At 32.0% G+C, this 20,121-nt stretch overlaps 4 protein-coding genes across 4 annotated transcripts in view; 3 read left to right on the top strand and 1 right to left on the bottom strand.

The window, feature by feature from the left end:
* The first annotated feature begins 1,308 nt into the window (after positions 1-1,308).
* LOC139428865 (glomulin) lies at positions 1,309-3,272 on the top strand. The gene is made up of 2 exons (XM_023057109.2): positions 1,309-1,400; positions 1,545-3,272. Exon 2 carries the CDS (start codon positions 1,545-1,547, stop codon positions 3,213-3,215), a length of 1,671 nt encoding a protein of 556 aa, XP_022912877.2. The 5' UTR covers positions 1,309-1,400; the 3' UTR covers positions 3,216-3,272.
* On the top strand, positions 1,315-13,999 carry LOC111423767 (ubiquinone biosynthesis protein COQ9, mitochondrial). Its single transcript, XM_023057110.2, has 5 exons — positions 1,315-1,400; positions 7,351-7,634; positions 13,365-13,571; positions 13,623-13,832; positions 13,885-13,999. The coding sequence occupies exons 1-5, from the start codon at positions 1,343-1,345 to the stop codon at positions 13,915-13,917; spliced, it is 792 nt and encodes a 263-aa protein (XP_022912878.2). The 5' UTR covers positions 1,315-1,342; the 3' UTR covers positions 13,918-13,999.
* A 26-nt stretch (positions 14,000-14,025) lies between these two features.
* LOC111423768 (suppressor of cytokine signaling 6-like) lies at positions 14,026-15,268 on the bottom strand. Its single transcript, XM_023057111.2, has 2 exons — positions 14,800-15,268; positions 14,026-14,742 (listed from the first exon to the last, which is right to left on the bottom strand). Exons 1-2 carry the CDS (start codon positions 15,154-15,156, stop codon positions 14,239-14,241), a joined length of 861 nt encoding a protein of 286 aa, XP_022912879.1. The 5' UTR covers positions 15,157-15,268; the 3' UTR covers positions 14,026-14,238.
* Positions 15,269-15,519: 251 nt separating this feature from the next.
* The window catches only part of LOC111428642 (NFX1-type zinc finger-containing protein 1-like), a 45,253-nt gene continuing 40,651 nt past the window's right edge, over positions 15,520-20,121 (top strand). The window contains exons 1-2 of the mRNA XM_071201348.1: positions 15,520-15,825; positions 15,926-16,048. Of these exons, the coding sequence (XP_071057449.1) occupies positions 15,792-15,825; positions 15,926-16,048 (157 nt within the window). The 5' untranslated portion in view covers positions 15,520-15,791. The remainder of the gene's footprint in view (positions 15,826-15,925; positions 16,049-20,121) is intronic.

The following is a 20,121-nucleotide window of genomic DNA, read 5'->3' as shown; positions in this document are numbered from 1 at the left end:
TTCGATATTGCAATTTTCATCGATAACTTTCAAAATTCGCTATAAAATTAATTTCTTGAAGGATCCTTATGGAAATATCACCAATTATTGATTAAAGTGTCCTCTTTTTAATGCAAAAAGCCGTTTTGAAAAATCACTTTAAGTTTTTGAGAAATAAATTTTTGAAATGATCGACAATTTCTTCGAATTTTGCAATTTTTGCCGATTAAGTTTAAAAATTCGTATAAAATCCAGTTCTTGGAATATGAGTATAAAAATTTCCCAAAGTGTTAATAAAAGTGTCTTCTTTCCAATGAACCAACCCATTTTGAAAAATACCTTTTCGTTTTTGAGAAAATAATATTTGAAGTTTTGTTAAAATTTTTGATGTTGCAATTTTCATTGATAATTTAAAAAATTCGTTATAAAATTAATTTCTTGAAGGATCTTTATGGAAATATCACCAATTATTAATTACAGTGTCCTTTTTTTAATGCAACAACCCATTTTGAAGAATCGCTTTTAGTTTTTGAGAAATAAATTTTTGAGGTTTTGATAAAATTTTCGATGTTGCAATTTTCATCGATAACTTTCAAAATTCGCTATAAAATTAATTTCTTTGGTTCCATCACTAATCTTGACTTTTGCATTTAACTTAACGAATCTAAAGAGAAAACAAATTTGTAATTAGTTAATAACAAGCCTTTTTCAACTAATTATAAAAGTTAAAAGTTTTGTCTTTATCAATTTTGACAGTTGTGGAAGCTTTTGGAAATGTTAAAACCATCTTCATCGTTTTTCTTGGCACATCCGTAATCAAAACATACTTTTGTGAATGTTAAAAACTCTATCAATTTAATCTCTCATCATCAACTTGTTTTAGAGTCATGTAGATTTGTTTTATATTTATTTATACAGCAAATATAATAACTTTTTATTGACAAAATGATCTTCACATGAAGCGTTGAAAAAAGGTAAGAAAATAAAGCAAATTTCTCCTAAAATTTATTATAAATTAATTATTTTATATACGAAATAATGAGGGGTATGCAACCCATTCTACACTTGTCGTATTATTTTATTTTGTTAATTGCAGTATATTAATGAGTATTCATAAATTAAAAAACAAAAAAAAATAATTTAAATTTGCAATAAAAGCTTTTAACTAGGTTTAGTTATTTATTCGTTTATTTAATTTAAAGATTTTTGTCATAACAACAAATAAAGTTGGTAGTTTTTCGTTTTGTCAATATTGGTATTCCTTATTCCGAAGTAAATAAGTATAAATGACGTTTGTGTAAAAAATAATATGAGAATATTCACTATTTAAAACGGGTTTTTATAAAATTTTTTTTAATTAGTTATGTCCCTGGTGGCTTCTTTCGTTTCAAGTGTTTCAACCGCCCGATTCAGGCTTAAACGTAAGTTAATTTTCCCCAATTTTTTTAATTCCTTTACATAACCTCAAAATTTTATTAAAAAAACTCTTATAAAAAGACTTACGTCTCATTGCGTAATGTAATTAAAGCTAGTTAATCGATGAAAGGAGAATTCTCCTTTTCCAGATGACTGAGCTTACAAACCAACTGAAAACGCTGTTAAACGACCGGAAAATCGCCCAAGTTTCCAATCTAATACTCAACGATGAAACCATGAAGAATATAATTGAAAATCCTTGGGATATCGTCCCAATTATCACGGAACATCTCAACGGAAAAGTTGAACAATCAGAACCTGATTTTTTCCTTTCCTGTCAATCTCTGCTTATCCAAATTTGTGAAAAACTCCAACCTGATGACGCCTTATTAGTATTAATCAAAGAAATTGAAACAATCCCACAAGATTCAACTTTGGTAATCTTATTAGTACCCCTATTAAAAGCTTTGTTGGGGGTTTTATCAACGAAAAGGATAAATTATTTAGCATGGTGCTTAAACGCGATCCAAGTTTACATTGATGAGCTCCCAACTCCGGATAATTTAAATTTAGAAGAGGAAGAAAAGTTAATGATGGATGCCGATCCAACGGTTGCAAGAATTTCGAATTTATATCAAGATGTATTCTCATTTTACGAAGTCGTGCATGAAAAAGTGATGGATGTTAATTCGGGGGATCTTAAAGAGATCTTATTGAGAAATTATCTCCAATTATTAGGAAAACCGTTGGTTTTTTTGGATATGCACTTAGAAAATAAACCAAAAAGTAAAGCTAGAATGGTAGCTGAAAGGATTGTCAATAAAATACTTGAAATTGATTCTAATATTTATGGTTTTTTTAAAAATGATTTTATTAAAAATCACGAAGACGTTCGGATAAGAATATTATCGTTATCGACGTTGTTTTATTTATGCCTGGGTGAAGATTATGGCTGTAATCGAATTCCTTGTGTTTATGATAACGTTTATATCTTCCAAAACAGTTTAAGATTTATTGTAAAACTCTTTGAGTATGATAACCAATTTATTATTGAAAAAGGATTAAAACTCTCCCAAAATTTATTATTAAAAACGAAAAATTTAACATTTAATTATCACCTTTTAGACTCGATTTATCATTGCAAATTTTGCCAAAATTTATCAACAATCATCATTTATAACCCTTTAGAAATTTACCGAAAAACGGGTTTAGAAATTTTTAAAAATTATCTTTATCGATTTGATGATCGCGGAAGATACCTCTTAATTTCGAACATAAAACGAACGATTAATAACACCTCTTTAAACGCGTACATAACAACTCAATACAAAGAGATGCTCGTTGAACAATTAGATAAAAAATCGATTATTTCCGAGTATTTCAAAGACATCAAATTGCGCTCGTTATTGAGAGGATTTTGTCGGCTTGAACACGGAATTGAAACCGATTTGATTAAAGAGGCTGACCAAATTATCGCCGCGTTAAATTTGCTTCGTTATCTTGCGTTGAGAGATAAAGAGAATGTAACGAATTTTTGGGGTTATTGCATAAAGGAGATTGAAAATAACTTTTTGGTACCTTTACAAACGGCCCTTTCGATCTCTCGAGCTCACTACGAATTAAAATTGAAAGAAATTACGTCGGAGAATGCGCACGGTGATAAATTAAACAACGACAGCGAAGTTAGTGTCAGCATTGGAGGGAAAAATCTACCAGAATTAACGTCCGGCGAAAAAGTTAAAGTTATTAATTCGTCGTTAACCGCATTCGATGTCATCGAAAGTTTGTTGTGTAGAGTTAATGAGTGTTTGGGACTTTAATTTTTTTTTTGTATTGAAAGGAGGAAATTAATTTTTTTATGGAATAAAATTATTGTTTATCTAAAGGTTTAACATTTAATTATCACCTTTTAGACTCGATATATCATTGCAAATTTTACCAAAATTTATCAACAATCATCATTTATAACCAGAGCTGTTACAAGTACAACGAAAAAGTACTCTCAGTAACCAGTACAAGTAGCGCTATAAATTATTTTTACTCCAAGTAATAAGTAACAAGTATTTTTAAAAACTACTTACAATTAGAGTAATAAGTAATTTTACTTGAAACTAAAATTTCAAGTACCCAATACAAAGTAATTATATCCCTTGAATATACAGGGTGTCCAAATTTCGATGGGTTTGCAGGGTATCTCAGTTATTATGAAAGATAGAAAGTTGCGGCTTTCGCGAACCTGAGCTACTTTTTTGTAAAACTTAATATGGTGCAAACCAAATTTTCGTAGCCCTCTTCGTTTTTGATATACAGGGAGTGTTTCAAAATTTACGATTTTCAGACACCTCCTGTATCTCGGCTTTCTAAAGATTTCTAAAGATTTAAAGGAATATCCACAGATTTACGAATTTCTTAGGATTTTTGAGTATATCCAAGGCTTTTGAATGATGTTTTAGAAAAATTTCCAAGGATATCCAATGATTATTACGAATATCCAGGAGTTTTAATTCTTACCTTGACACTTATGTAAGCATTTCTTAGTATTTCCAGGAGATTTCCAAAAGATTTCAACGAATTTTCAAGTATACCATAAAAACTTCTGAAAATACTTAAGGTTATCTAGGATTTTGCAGAGATTTCTACAGAATTTCAAATTTTTAGAAGATTTTATAGGAATTTCCAAACACATCTAGGGATTTTGAAACGATTTCCAAAAGTTTTTATATACTACTACGTATTTCTAAAAATTTTAAGGAATTTAGACACATTTTCAAAGCTATCCATCGATTTTTACGGATATCTTAGGATTTTTGAGTATATTCACGGTTTTTTAATGATTTTTTAGAAAAATTAGAAGGATTTCCAAGGATATCCAATGATTATTACGAATATCCAGGACTTTTAATTCTTCCCAGACACTTATGTATGCATTTCTTAGTATTTCCAGGAGATTTCCAAAAGATTTCAACGGATTTTCAAATATACCATAAAAATTTCCCAGAATACCTAAGGTTATCTGGGATTTTGCAGAGATTTCTACAGAATATCAAGTTTTTAGAAGATTTTACAGGAATTTCCAAACATTTCTAGGGATTTTGAAACGATTTCCAATAATTTTCATAGTCAACTGCGTATTTCTAAAAATTTTAAGCAATTTAAACACATTTTCAAAGATATCCATCGATCTTTACGGATATCTTAGGATTTTTTAGTTTTTAGAGAATGATTTTTTAGAAAAATTAGAAGGATTTCCAAGGATATCCATTGATTATTACGAATATCCAGGACTTTTAATTCTTCCCAGACACTTATGTAAGCATTTCTTAGTATTTCCAAAAGATTTCAACGGATTTTCAAGTATATCATAAAAATTTCTCAGAATACCTAAAGTTGTCTAGAATTTTGCAGAGATTTCTACAGAATTTTAAGTTTTTAGAAGGTTTTATAGGAATTTCCAAACATATCTAGGGATTTTGAAACGATTTCCAAAAGTTTTTATATACTACTACGTATTTCTGAAAATTTTAAGGAATTTAGACACATTTTCAAAGCTATCCATCGATTTTTACGGATATCTTAGGATTTTTGAGTATATTCACGGTTTTTTAATGATTGTTTAGAAGAATTTCCAAGGATATCCAATGATTATTACAAATATCCAGGAATTTTAATTCTTACCAGACACTTATGTAAGCATTTCTTAGTATTTCCAGGAGATTTCAACGGATTTTCAAGTATACCATAAAAATTTCTCAGAATACCTAAGGTTATCCAGAATTTTGCATAGATTTCTACAGAATTTCAAATTTTTAGAAGATTTTATAGGAATTTCCAAACAACTCTAGGGATTTTGAAACGATTTCCAAAAATGTTTATATACCACTAAGTATTTCTAAAAATTTTAATCAATTTAGACACATTTTCAAAGATATTCAACGATCTTTAAGTATATCTTATGATTTTTTACTTTTTTAGAAAATGACTTTTTAAGAAAATTGGAAGGATTTCTAAAGATATCTAGGGGTTATTACGAATGTCTACGATGTAGTTATTCCGAAAAATTTATGTCGGTATTTTTCAGTATTTCCAGAAGACTTCATAGAATTCCTAAGATTATCTAGGATTTTGAAAAAACCTTAAAATGACGTTGTTTTTCTTACTATTAAAAGTACTGGAAGTAGATAAACTACTTGGAGTATACAAATAGTTCTTCAAGTACTTCTTATGTCAAACAAGTAACAATTATCCAGTACATTTTAAGCTAAATACTGAAAGTACAAGTATTAAGTACCTACATTTTGAAAGTACTGGCAATAAACTACTTAAAGTAGAAAAGTAGTGACTACTTTACTTGCAGCACATTTTTACTGCAAGTAGCTCAACTCTGTTTATAACCCTTTGGAAATTTACCGAAAAACGGGCTTAGAAGTTTAAAAAAATTATCTTTATCGATTTGATGATCGCGGAAGATACCTTTTAATTTCCAACATAAAATGAAGGATTAATAACACTTCTTTAAACGCGTACTTAACAACTCAATACAAAGAGATGCTCGTTGAACAATTAGATAAAAAATTGATTATTTCCGAGTACTTTAAAGACACCAAATTGAGTGTTTGGGACTCTAATTTTATTTTGGTCTTTGTTTATTTTTTGTATTGAAAGGAAAGAATTAAATTTTTTTATGGGATAAAATTATTGTGTTGAAGTTAACTCAAAATCCATCTTCATTCGCTCGAGAATTAAAAAATTTCGAAAAAGATAACGATGAAATTATTTATTAAATGTGATAGGTGCTACATATGTTTCGAGACATACGTCTCGTCTTTAGGCATGGCTAAAATGAAACATGAAATAAATTAAGTATCACAATAAATATTAACTTAAATAATTACCGTTAATAGTTTACTTAGAAGTACATGTGAACAAATAAATATGGGATCTCGACAAACAACAAATCTCCAGCGCAAAAACAAATTAAAAACCAAGATATCCTTCTAGATGTTCTTTTAACTTTAGATGTTATAAACCAAGTAAATTTTATTAAATAGAATTAAAGCAATATGGCGTGAACTTACGTGTTGATGAAAACAAGTTTAATAAATACAGTAATTTAAAATTAAATTCAACTTTTGCAAAGATTTAATTCAATATTGTAGAATTTTGGAATACAGGTTATTATAAAGATAAAAATAAAATCCAAAGTGTTGGGCATATCACATTTTTTGTGATCAATGTCCTAAAATGGTTATTTGGTTTAAATTTATAAATCTCATGAAAAATCTATCGTTAAACTCTGCTATTTCATTTAAAATCGTATCACCTTTCACTTCTTTGTGTTTTAAAATTTCGAATTCTTCTATAAAGTCCAGTTCTCTGGATTTGTTAATCTTTCTCATTAAGTGTATGTTGTTTGGATTACAGTTATGGTTCTCAGCTTTTAAACGTCTACAAAATGCTGAAGAATTCTTTGTTAGATGTTCTTTAGCTTTAACTTTTAAATTCCGTCCCGTCTGTCCAATATTAAAATTGCTTTTGGTTCGATATATTAAAGAATTTTTTAAAATTGTGAAATTGGTTAGGTTCGTTGAATTTAATTATTCAATTTAATTAATAAAATTTACTTGGTTTACAGTTAAAAGAACATCTAAAAGGATATCTTGGTTTTTAATTTATTTTTGTGCAGGAGATTTGTTGTTTGTCGAGATCCCATATTTATTTGTTTACATGTACTTCTAAGTAAACTATTGACGGTAATTATTTAAGTTAATATTTATTGTGATATTTAATTTATTTCATGTTTCATTTTAGTCGTGCCTAAAGACGAGACGTATGTTTCGAAACATATATAGATAGCACCCATCACATTTAATAAATAATTTCATCGCTATATTTTTCGAAATTTTTTAAAATTATTGTGTTTATCTAAATAATTTTTTTTTGTTCTGATTTTCTTAGATACTTGTGTAGTATGGTTAACGAGTAGGAATAATTCGACGAATCAACAACAATCGGATACGCAAAATGAAAAGTACGAAGAAAATATTCGCAATAAAATTCTTCAAGCTTCACTTAAATTCGTTCCAAGTAAAGGTTGGTCTAAGGATGCCATAGCGTGTGGAGCTGAAGCTGTGGGGTATCCGGGAGTTACTCATGGATTGTTTACTAAGGGTGGTTCAGATTTGGTTAATTATTTTCAAAAAGTTTCAAATGAAGAATTAGTTCAATATATGAAAAATAAGGTATGTTTATTAAATGATTTTTATTAATTATTTGTGTTTTGTAGGAAATTTAAGAAAATAATATATAAAAATTGTCAGAAGATGTTAAAATTTCAATCAAGTTCTCTAATTTGATGCAGTAATTATATTTTTATGAACAGAGTGTTATTTAGGTGATACTATAATTTGCATTAATTCCTTTTATCGCCCGCTGCCAAGGCTCTCTGTTGCTGTTTTTGATACTATTATTTATTAATGACATTATAGAAAATAGCTTCGTAGAAATGCAACTCTCTAAAAAAAAAATGTCGTACTAAAAATTGAACGCATGTGGCGTTATTCTCTGGTTGGAGCTTTTATATATAAACCTAATCCAACCTGTATTCTAGTAGTTCGGTTCTTAGCTGAGTAATTTCAAAATACCCCCAACAGATGGCGCCACATGCGTTCAATTTTTAGTACAAGATTTTTTTTAGAGAGTTGCATATAGTACCATTTGACACTTTGCTCACACTGTCTCGGATTTTCGAATGCAAAGGAAATGTTTGAGGGTCATGACTGGTTTGCGCTTTGTTGAATGCTGCAGAACCAAACTGAATACTCTGATTGTTCCATGTATATACAGGCTGTGTCAGATGTCAGGAATATAGCCAATAACTTCGCTATTTGTGCTTTTAAAGAAAAATGTTTCAAATAAAAGTTTCTTTATTAATTGTGGTGCATTTTTCGGCGATATTTGCTTATTTGCTTTGTTTTTTATTTTGTTGCTATTAAGCGAACGATAAAGAATCAAAATATTAATGCTGTATGGGTTGAAGCTTTGTTCCCAAGGGATAATGGTGGAATCAATGATGTCATATTCCAGCAAGATGGAACACCTCCGCATTATATTGTTCAGGTGCGGTAGTACCTAAATGTACGTTTTCCTTGGAAGTGGATTGGCAGATTAGGACCAATTGAATGTCCAGCTAGGTCACCTAATTTATCGCCTTTAGACTGTGGGGTTAGTTGAAAGACAGAGTGTACGAGAATCAACCTCAAGATCTTAATCAGTTATGTGTGAGAATAACAACTGTAATACAACAAATTTCAAGTGATATTCTTTTGGCGTCGTCTTCAAAATTGTTTGCATGTAAATGATGCCCAATTTGAACGTTTGTTTTTTTCCATATCTCGGCTTAGATTTTTTAAAGAATTTCTTTTTGTGATCCACGTTTTGTGTAAATATTGAACAGTGTACAGAACGCGCATAATCATCAATTCATAATTGTTGAAACTGTCAATTTTTTGACATTTAAAGCAGTCAACGTCATTTCAACGCCTGCTTTGATTGTAATTTGCTGATTGAATATTTTCAGCAAACGCATTTTTTTCTCGATTTTTCTAATACAACCATACCTCTATCAAAATATGCAAGAAAAACATGTGGATGCCATTTAAAATAACTAAACTGACCGGCAAAAAAAACCGGCCACTAAAATTTTGCCACAATTTCAAAGCTGGGTTTCTCGCGAACCACTCATTCGATTTTGATGATTCCTTTTTTGATCGAAAGGTTGATTCTTCTGTAATAATCCTGCGATAGAAATTTTTATTCGGATATTAATTTGAACATATACGGGGTGCAAGAATGAGAAATGCATTTTTTCTCGAAATTTGAAATACCCTGTGGGGTGCAGATGCTACAGCAGAGGGTGTTAACTGGAATCAAACGGTAACCCAATCTTTTCTGAACATTTTGTTTTTTTATTCACTCTATTATCTCTGTTACTAACGAAGATGCAGTGTTTTAAAGCGAATGCCTGTGAAAACAAGACAAACAAGCATACAAAATCTAAGGTGGCGCGCTAGGTAGCGTATGTCAGTTGTTTCGAATAGTAAATTGACAGTTGTCAAAGATGCCGTTGTCAATAACTGATGTTGCGCGTATTATTAGTTTAATTGAAGATGTTTTAATTGAGATTTATTGTGCTAAACACTCTGAGGAATCGTAGAACGACTGCTGTAGAAACTCGGCATCGTCTTCAAATGGTGCGTGGGGTTGACGTAAGTAAAAGAACCATTCGTCGAAGACTTGCTGAAAGTGATCTAACTGCAAGAAGACCTGCCAAAAGACAGCGGCTGCTCCAGAGACATCGGCGAGCACGTTTTCAATTTGGGCGCCTACATACGAATTGGAAAATGGAACAATGGGGTAAGGTGCTCTTCACTGACGAGTCCCGATTTTGTCTCCGGTCACCTGATGGTCATCTTTGTTGAAAATGGCACGCTAAATGCCCACCGTTATATCCAAGATATTCTGCAAGAAGCTGTCGTGCCCTATTCCCATTTTATTGGTGACGGATTCATGCTAATGCATGACAATGCGCGACCGCACGTAGCACGTGTGATTCGCGAATATCTTGATGAGGTGGGTATTGAACGGATGGAGTGGCCAGCGTGCAGCCCGGACCTTAACCCTATCGAGCATCTTTGGGACCAACTTCAGAGACGCATTCGTCGTCGTCCTGTCCTACCGGACAACCTTCAGTAGTTACGAATTGCTCTTGAAAAAGAGTTTACCGCAATTCCTCAGGGATCAATTACGAACCTAATCAGTTCGATGCCGACTACATGACGTTACTTTGGCTCGTTGGGGGCACACACGCTATTAATTTTCGTGTTATTATTAATTATTACATTAAATTAAATTTGTTTTCTTGTTTATTTGTCTTTGTTTTTACCGCATATTAGAACTGAGAACATATGTTTACAATAATGAACGTATGGACGTACGCAATTCTGTAATTCTAAGAAAATGTAAGTGCTTCTGCAAAACTGTTTCGGGTGCCCAGTTTTACTTTTCAAGGTCAGTGATTTAAGGCGCCACTTTTAACAATGATTAAAAATCTGTATAGGCTTCTTTGGAAATACCCGGCCACACCATCACAGAACCACCATCGAAACTTTCGCGTTTCATAATTATTGTATAGTCCACAAATCTTTCATTTCAACGTCTTCATATTCGCTCCTGACTATCGGTTGATAGTAGACAAAACCACTACTCATCCGTAAAAGGGACCTCCATTGCACTACTCATTCCTCCATTGCTTGATCTCCCAATTCACATGTAAGTGCGCACATCGATATCTAGGAAGTAGCCTCGGCCCTTTGGCAGCCTTCTTGCAGCCAGACCAGTTCTAGCAAGTTTTCAGCGAATGGTTCTCTCACTGACATCAACAGCACGCACCATTTGAAAACGATGCTGAGCCTCTACAGCTGTCGTTCTACGATTGCTTAGAACAATAAAACGGTCATCAACTACTATTGTCACTCATCTTGTTTTGACAGGCTATCGCTTTAAAATACTGCATCTTCGTTAGTAACAGAGATAATAGAGTGAATAAAAAAAGAAAATGCTCAGAAAAGATTGGGCTACTGTTTGATTCCAGGTAATACCCTCTGCTGTAGCAGCTGCACCCCACAGGGTGTTACAAATTTCGAGAATAAAAGTTTTTCTCATTTTTCTCACCCCGTATATGCTCAAATTAAAATCTGAACGAAAATTTCTATAGCAGGATTATTACAGAAGAATCAACCTTTCCATTAAAAAAAGAATCATCAAAATCGAATGCGCGGTTCGCGAGAAACCCAGCTTTGAAGTTGTGGCAAATTTATAGTGGCCGGTTTTTTTTGCCGGTCAGTTTATATTGATTGCCATAGCAAAGAAACAGAAAACAATGCAAATAAGCAAATATCGGCTATATTCCAGATATTTGACACATATATTCTAGAATGTCTACAATACATTAAAAATAATCCAACCTCATATCGTAAAGTAATAACGATATTGAAATAAATTTTACACGTATTGTGGGAGCTCAAGATGGCGTGAACTGTTACGCCGCTAAACTGTTTAATGTACTGCCTGAGCGTGTCCAGGGTCTTGATGCTAAACAGTTTAAATCTAAAATAAGGCTCTACCTTGGATTTAAAAGTTGCTACGGCATAGATGAATACTTGGAGGTCTTGCCAATAGCATTGCCATAGTTGTAATGGTGCGTTTTTTGTTGTAACATTTTGAAATATAATATATATATATAATTATATGAACTGACCACTTTCCTTGCATTTCTGTATTTCTTTGGTATTGATTTGCAATCGAAAGATAATAGCCTTGATCAGACACTCTTGTATTAATTACGAAAAGTTACGGAACTTATGATGCTTTGGACACTGAAAATAGTTTTGAAGATTATATCCATTTATTAAAAAGCTTACTAATTTCTGCTACATATAAGAAAACGATTACAACTCAAAGTTTAAAAAAAGGATGACCAAAGCTATGGTTGATTTCCAAACAATCTTTTAACTTATTAAAAACGGTACCCAACGTTATAACAAGCACTAATTATAAAAGTTTCTTCTGGAAACCGACTACTGAAAGTGATGTTATTGGCATTATTGAATCTTTAAAGAATTCAGGTTGTTGCTATATATCAACAACAGAGTGACTGTCGCAATGTTTCGTGCGTAGTTCTGCAGGGATTAATCCTCGGTCCTCTTGCATAGATTGGTCATGTTATGGTGGTGTCCTCGTCACCACCATAACTTGACTCTTCACCTTGCACAAAATTATGCCGCTCTCCGTACAATTCCGTCTCCGGGTCTGTGATACATCATCTACATAGATCAGAGCCTGGCACATGATCGGTCTGAGGTTGAGCATGCTGACCACCGATGTTTTTGTTCTTCTCTTGCATGTCTTCACCACTTCACCCATAAAAGCTACAAATAGGATAGGGTATAAACTGTCGTTTTTCCATGACGAACATGCTAGAGGTCCTCCTGTTACGCTTCACCACTCCCTCCACTATCTGAAACATGGATCATGTTCTGCATGATCTGCATCAGTTGTAGGGGAGTTTTTCCTTTCTTCTCTAATGCTTTCCTTGACACCTCATCAAAGTGCATATCTAAGAAACCTAATATGCAGATTTACCTTTGCTGATCCTCTTATCAGTTCTGCTCTTCATTCAGTTCTTCTTGAATGCAAGTCCTTAGGTGCTTCTCCAGGATTCTGGAGTATAGTTTTGCAATGACATTAATGAGGGATATAGTTTTCACAGCGTCCCCTTTGTATATGGGGATGATTATCCTTCTTTGCCAATCTGCTGGTATCCGCCCTAGTTTCCATACCGTTTGGAAAAGCTCTTTAATTTCTTTGGACAATACCATGCCTCCCGCCTTCGCCATTTCTTCTACTATTTTGTTCTCCCCAGCTGCCTTTCTATTCGTCGTTTTCTTAATGGCGTCTTGCACCTCTGCAAGAGTTATTGGCTCCTCTTCTTCATCGCTGATTTTGATTCTTCCCTTCTCATGCATCTTGACTCTATATAGCCATCAAGGAAAGACTAAAAGCTGGGAATAGAACATATTTCAGTACTCAGTTCGTAGGAGCGAAAGGTATACCGTGAAAGAATGTTGAGTAAGAGTAATTTCATATTAGGACATTCTGCTTCTCATCGTATTCCTCAACTTCGTATCATTCCGATAATTTCAAGCATTTCTCGGATATAGTTCGACGATTCGTCCAATTTATCATCAACGAATACAAATCCTTGTTTCAAACGGAATTCATACTCTTCTAAATGAGACTCTTTTCCATTGCGTTACATCTTCATCATAGTCTACGATTTGTGCACGTTCAGAACAAATTTATTTTCCAATTTTAAATTTATTTATTCAAATAATTTTTTGTATTCTTTTCAGTCAATAAATCCATTAAAAGAAACGTCTCCAGCCGAATTCGTTGAAGATGCCGTTAAAATCCGATTAGAAATGATTATACCATATTTGTCAAAATGGCCCCAAGCCATTGCAATTATGTCTCTTCCACCAAACGTGCCTACAGCTTTAGCATCTCAATTAACAATGGTCGACGATATTTGTTATTACGCGGGGGATCGTTCCGTCGATGTAATTAACATTAAAATGTTTTATTTTCTTACTTATATTTTTTAATTATAGTTTAGTTGGTATGCAAGAAGAGTCGCTTTAGCCGCAATTTACAAAGCAACGGAGTTGTACTTAATTCAAGATAAATCCCAGGAACACATTGAAACTTGGAAGTTTTTAAATAATCGGTTAAGCGAAGCAATACAAATACAGAATTTGTTGATTAATTCTGATGGGCAAACGGGTCGTGGTTCTGATACTTTAATGTCTGCTTTTGTTACGGTAATTAATAAAAAAATTAATTAAATAACTTAATAGAATTTTTTTGTTTTAGGCAAGAAATATACTAGGTATGAACAATAGATAAAAATAAGACTGTATCGTCTTCTAGTTTAATTTGTTATAAAATTGTAAGATTTTTTTTATGATTAAATGTTTCATAAATCTTCCTCAACACTTTTTTAATTCAACCCAATTCTCGATGTAAAAGAAATTGATTTATTTATCACATTATATAATTTATATAATTCATATTACAACAAACTTATTTAAAAAAAAATATATATATTGCAAAAATACTTCATAATTAATTCTTTTTTTATAAATTAATGTATTACTATAAAAAAATAATAATAAAAGCCCACTAAAATATAAATCATATTTTACACTTAACCTAAAAATCTTAATTTTATTTAAAATACGGTTCCATCAAATAACTTTTTACCGTTTCAGGCAATTGCAAATTATTAATATCATTAATATTAATATGTTCTCTAATAACGAATCTGCACATATGTTTAAGCGAAGAGATCTTTGTGAAACGAGATAAAGGACTGAGCAAACGGACGGGGTAAGATGGATTTAACGCACTTTTCGACTGTGTAAAACAATAAACGCCATTCTTTGAGAGTTGCATCACCGCCTCCAACATTAAATTAATCGTCGAGTAACCCTCCTGTCTAAAAATTTTGAAATAACCATTATCAAAATCGATGCGAGTGTGTAAAGTTCGTCCCCAGCTTCGAAATGATAAACTATAAACATGTCGGGCAGAGCAGGAATCTCTTATAATAAACGTTCCATCCGGTTTATTTCTTAATTCTTGTTCAGCTTCTCGACTTGATATAGGGCCCCAATAAAATTTACATTTGTGGAGTTTTTTATAGGCTTCTGATTGTTTATCTAAGACAACCTAATTAAATTAAAAAAAAAATTAATTAAACACATATAATTAATAAAACATATTTACATCATCGTTAATATCTTCAACATTACTCTCAATTTCTCCATTTTCAACCGAATCAACCTGTTCAGGAACTGAAGGTGTATTCACGTTATTTCCTAAATTCCTCGTTACGCGATGATGATTTTGTTCTTTAACTTTGTGCTTCCAAAACGTTAATTTACCACGCTTTAATTTCTCCTTAAAATTTTTCAACACCCTTCCAAATCGATTTTGTTGCACCTTATCACTATCTTCCTCGTAATTACTACTTAATTCGCTGGGGTGATGATATTTGGATTTAATTCCCACATTCTCAACGACACAATAAATCTGTTTGGTGTGTTGGTTGGGATCTTTTTGATTTTCATATTCCCCATCCATTTTATTAACGATTTCCGAGTTTATTTTATACAAAATAATGTTATTTATAAAAACTCATCGTTTTTGTTGTTTATGCTAACTCCCTAAATAATGACGTTAATGTCAAATTTTTGACAGATGTCAATTTATGAGTCGGTAAAGATGATATCGTTAAGTTTTATTTATTTATTTTAATATTTTAGCTTTGTATATATCTATAAACAAGAATTTTAATATGTTTTGGATTGTTAAAACAATTTATTTTAAATTATTTAATTTCATAATTAAAATTATAAATAATTTTTTTATTTTTTGATAATGACAATGTCAAACTTTTAACTTCATAATTGTCAATGTCAGAGTTAGTAAAATGCATTCACCTTTGTTGTAAAACTTAATTATTTATTATTATGTACAGTTTATCTTTTATGATAGGATATCGCAAAACTAACTTCTCTACAACAAACAGATATCTATAATAAGGTTATAATTATCTCATGGTGCGATAACATAGTGGCTAAGTATAAAGTACAAACACAGGGGAAGTACAGATGTCGTTACATTCGTATAGAAATAGCTGTTGTGACACGTTTCGTTATTATTCAGTGGTGAAATTTTGATTATTTCAATTGAGAAAAGGTTCCCGACTCTTCATTATGGATGGAGATTGGAGGAATCGTAATATTCGTGGTAAATAACATCTTTTTTTTCCTTACAAACCTTCCACGCCTATTTCCTTTTCAATTTTAAGGTTAGAATATGATTTAAAAGTATCATTTTTAATTTATAGCAAAAGGAATGGGTGATGTTAGAAATCGTGTTGGACCACGTCGCGGTGTTAATCAGGGCTTAAATGTAAACGCCCAGGGACCTAATATTTTAAGAGCTCCAAATGCGGGCCCCTCTCATCATGGTATGTATTTGATATAAACTTTTTATACAACGAACTTAGAAAATATAGATAAGATAGTTATTAACAAAAATGAGAATGAAATTTTTTCGATTCAAATTGGATAATTTTAATTACATTGTTCAACGTGATTTTTGTCCCTCGATTTGATATCATTAATAACGGTCAGTTTATTAAGAAATTGAAATCAAAATAAAACAATTTTATTTAACAATTCTTTCTGTTGGATCATTTGGTTATTAACATTTAGGTGGTTGTAGTTTCTCATCTTATTAATTTAAAAGAAAAATTGCAAAAATCTCAACATCAAATGATTAATTATGTTTTGAAGTGGAAATTGTAGATTATTTCACGAAAAATGCCTATAAATTTGCAATAATAAAGTGAGTCATAATATGCTAAGAACTCAAAGAATTAATCTTGGTAACATAACCTCAACCTTCATCTAACCTTGTTAAATTATCCAATTTTTTTCTCCAAGAAAGCTTTTTTTAGAGGAAATAAGAATCAATACAGCAACAACACAGGCTTTAAAACTTTTAGCTTTATCTTAAGAGGGATTGAAATCATTTTTTGATAATTTTATTCCAATAGGTATTACTTTTTTTAAAATACTGCAATTTATCCCATACAACAACAATAAACAGTATGTTTAACAATATAAAAAAATAGAAAGATGTTTGAACAATGTTATCATGAGATATCCTTTAAGATCACTTTTGAAGGTATGCAACCACGGGATCAATGCTATACAGGATGTTCCCAAAGACCTTTAAACTTTTTTATTATGTCATTAACCCCTAAAATTTTACAAATTTTTAAATTATTTTCACTCTTAGACATCGTTTTCGAGTTATTTGCAAGAAGATACAACCTCAATTATGAAATTGAGACTGTTTTAGAGAGCAAACTGGTATGCTTTTAACGTTGGGAGAGTGGTTAGGCATTGCAAATAACTGATGATACTGTTGATATCAACAGTTCGGACATTTCGGATTTATTAGATTTTTGCCACGACTTACAGGAACACCTGTATCCTGTATAGTATAAGAAATGAAAGATAGGTACATTCTTTATTCCAACATGGATAGTTCTGGTAGGTCCTTTTGCTTCAATCTTTTAATAGTTGCCTGGTGCAACAGATTTTTTGCAAGTCGGTGGATGAATTTGCAGTCTTTGCAGGTACTTGGAACTTCGCTGGGTAATTACTTCTTTTATACTAAGCCTATTGAGGTCTTGATGTAATATGTAATTAGGTACGAACCCAGATGCGTTACATATTTGTTGAAGAACTTTAGGCTAAAATCGCTGCAGCTGTAAAACGTTTGATTCGCTAGCAGTGCCCCATAATTGAACATTTCCATACAGTTTTCAGTATGGCAGTATATATGTATAAGCAACTTATTGTCTAGGCTGAGTTGTGAGTTTCTATTCATAAACCAGTACATTTTCCTGTACAACAGTCCTAGTTGGAGCCGTTTGGTCCAAATATGTTTTTTCCAGGTTAGGTGATGATCCAGGTAAATTCCCACTTCATTTTGAATAGGTAATGGAGCATTATTTAATGTAACAGTAGGAAAGATTCCCTTTTTTAGAGTGAATGTGATATGAGTGAACTTATTCGGATTTATTTTTACTCGCCACTGTTTAAGCCATTTTTCCAGCATCAATAAGTAATATTGTAGGTTTTGGAATGCCATTTCAGGAGATGTATGAGTAGTCATAACTACAGCGTCGTCCGCGTATGTAGCAATCATAGTGGTGTATGTCGTAGGCATGTCGGCTGTATATAGAAGATATAGGGAAGGCCCCAAAATACTATCTTGAGGAATTCCAGCATGTATCGGGGAATATGCGTTATTTCGTTTAACGAACAAGTATCTCTCTGTCAGATATGATTCCAATTTGGATATAAGGCCGTCATGCCATACTCTGTTGAAAGCCTGTGACACGTCTAAAAAAGCTGCCGTACAATATTTTTTGACCTGCTGATCTCATTACTCTGTGCACTTGTTCTGTAGTACCATGCTGTTTTCTAAACCGTTCTTCTCCTGATCCTTATGCCTGATGGTGCCGGATAAATCTTCCCACTTCCTCTGGTTTCTTGCTAATTCCTTTATATCTGCTTGAGTCTTCCCTCTCTTCTTCCCAACTTCGGCTATTCTTTCCCCCCTTTTCTTCCTATGTCTTCCCTTCTTTTTCTTATCCTTATTCTTTGCTTCAAATACCTTTTTTACTATTGTGTTATGTTCCATTCCAATCATGTGTACGTACCACTTTAGTTGCTCTATTTTGCTGATTATATCTCTTGATCTACTCCCAGTCTTATTTCCTCATTCCTTATCCTATCCCACTTCATCTTCCCCACTATTTTCCGTAAAAATTTCATTTCCATTGCTATTATCTTTCCTTCTTGTTTATCTTGGAGTGTCCATGATTCACTGGCATATGTTAATATTGGGACTGCCACCGAGTTGTACAATTTAAATTTTTTATCTATCTCCTTCTGTGTAATTGTTCTGTTTAGAGTATGATATACGTTGTCTTTTCCTTATTCTTGCATTTATGTCTAAATCTATCCTTCCATCTTGTGATATTATACTGCCCAAGTACTCATATGATGATACTTCTTCTATCTTTTGTTCCTTAATATATCTTTTTTTCGGATTAATTCTTATTTCCTTTCTATTTATTATCACGATTTTACATTTATTTACGTTCAATTCTAAACCCATCTTTTCAATTTCTTCTGTCCATATTTCAACCAACTTCCTTGCCTTTTTATGGTTCTCTGCTATCAGCACTATAAGGGACACAGAAAGATATCACTCAACAGAAGAACAGTTTCAGTAAATAGTCTTCAGCCAGTAATCTCCAAACACTTAGTAGTGTTTTGGCAGCAGTATATAGTCTTCTGTAATCATTAAATAGTCTTTGCCAACAATATCTAACTTTCTCCAAGCAATTAGTAGTTTTTCCAACAATATTTAGCATTCTGAAAGTAGTTAATAGTCTTTTGGAAACAGTATCTTGTTTTTCCAAGCAGGTAGTAGTTTCTCCCAGCAGTATTTAGTTTTCTCCAAGCAGGTCGTAATCTTTTCCAGTAGTATATAGCGCTTTGAAAGCAGTAAGTAGTCTTATGGAAGCAGTATCTCGTCTTTCCAATCAGTTTGTGGTTGTTTGTTAGCACTATCTAGTTTTCTCCAAGCAAATTGTAATCTTTTCCAACATAGTGATATCTTATGGTAACTAGCGCTACCAACTACTGTCACTAGAACTAACAGACCTAGAACTAGAATCATTCGGGTTTAGCGGCCTTGAGAAACGTGCGGCTTGAGTTAACCGTGTCAAAAGCTGCTTTTAGGTCCAGGAATATTTGCCCGTCTCTATTTTGATTTCAATGATATTTCGGATTACACGTTCGTTTGTTTGCTTGCTCTGTATGCTGCTTGTTCATCTTCTAGTTTATTTTCCACTACTCTTCTTTACCTTTTTTTCATTATCTTGGTGTATAATTTGTAATTATTCTATTCTATTATTCTGTGACGTTTAATTTGACATCTGTCAAAATCAAAATAATTTTTTAGTTTGCGTCATATCTTGGAAAAATTTATCTCTTCTGACAACAATAAGAGTAATCTATGCACGTTAGTTAACGGAGATCCAAAAACTGCGTGTAGTGGTGATTCTGGGGGTCCTTTAGTGCAAAATAACACTTTAATAGGAATTGTTTCTTTCGGTATTAATAATTGTGCAACTCGCCCTCTGTTTACACGAAAGTCAGCAAGTTTGTTGATTTGATATCCGAACAACTTGAAAAGTGATTTAAATTAATATTAACTCAAAAAACACCATATATATCAAACAAACCTAAAACAAATTAAGTTAACCTCAAAAAAAAATTAATCTAATTAAATTAAATTAGATGCAAATTCTGTTGATAAATGCTGTTTTAAATATTTTAAAATCATCCAAAATATGTTTTAATGATAAATCTTTAAATTAATTTTTTAATTAATTAATTTAAATAATTAAAACGTTTAATAACGAAAACTATATTACCGACCTTAATCGTT

Source organism: Onthophagus taurus, chromosome 1, assembly GCF_036711975.1.
Source record: "Onthophagus taurus isolate NC chromosome 1, IU_Otau_3.0, whole genome shotgun sequence".
Classification (NCBI taxonomy): Eukaryota; Metazoa; Arthropoda; class Insecta; order Coleoptera; family Scarabaeidae; genus Onthophagus; species Onthophagus taurus.
The sequence above is the reverse complement of the archived record's forward strand: the minus strand, read 5'-3'. Positions and strand labels throughout refer to the sequence as shown.

What these genes read in the sequence shown, in the direction of transcription:
- LOC111423767 (XM_023057110.2), top strand. Translation starts at nt 1,343, where the DNA reads ATGTCCCTGGTGGCTTCTTTCGTTTCAAGTGTTTCAACCGCCCGATTC. An exon ending in CGGGGGATCGTTCCGTCGAT is followed by an intron (nt 13,572 to 13,622) that starts GTAATTAACATT and finishes TTTTAATTATAG; the next exon opens with TTTAGTTGGTATGCAAGAAG. An exon ending in TAATGTCTGCTTTTGTTACG is followed by an intron (nt 13,833 to 13,884) that starts GTAATTAATAAA and finishes TTTTTGTTTTAG; the next exon opens with GCAAGAAATATACTAGGTAT.
- LOC139428865 (XM_023057109.2), top strand. Translation starts at nt 1,545, where the DNA reads ATGACTGAGCTTACAAACCAACTGAAAACGCTGTTAAACGACCGGAAA.
- LOC111423768 (XM_023057111.2), bottom strand. Translation starts at nt 15,156, where the DNA reads ATGGATGGGGAATATGAAAATCAAAAAGATCCCAACCAACACACCAAA. An exon ending in TTGAAGATATTAACGATGAT is followed by an intron (nt 14,743 to 14,799) that starts GTAAATATGTTT and finishes TAATTTAATTAG; the next exon opens with GTTGTCTTAGATAAACAATC.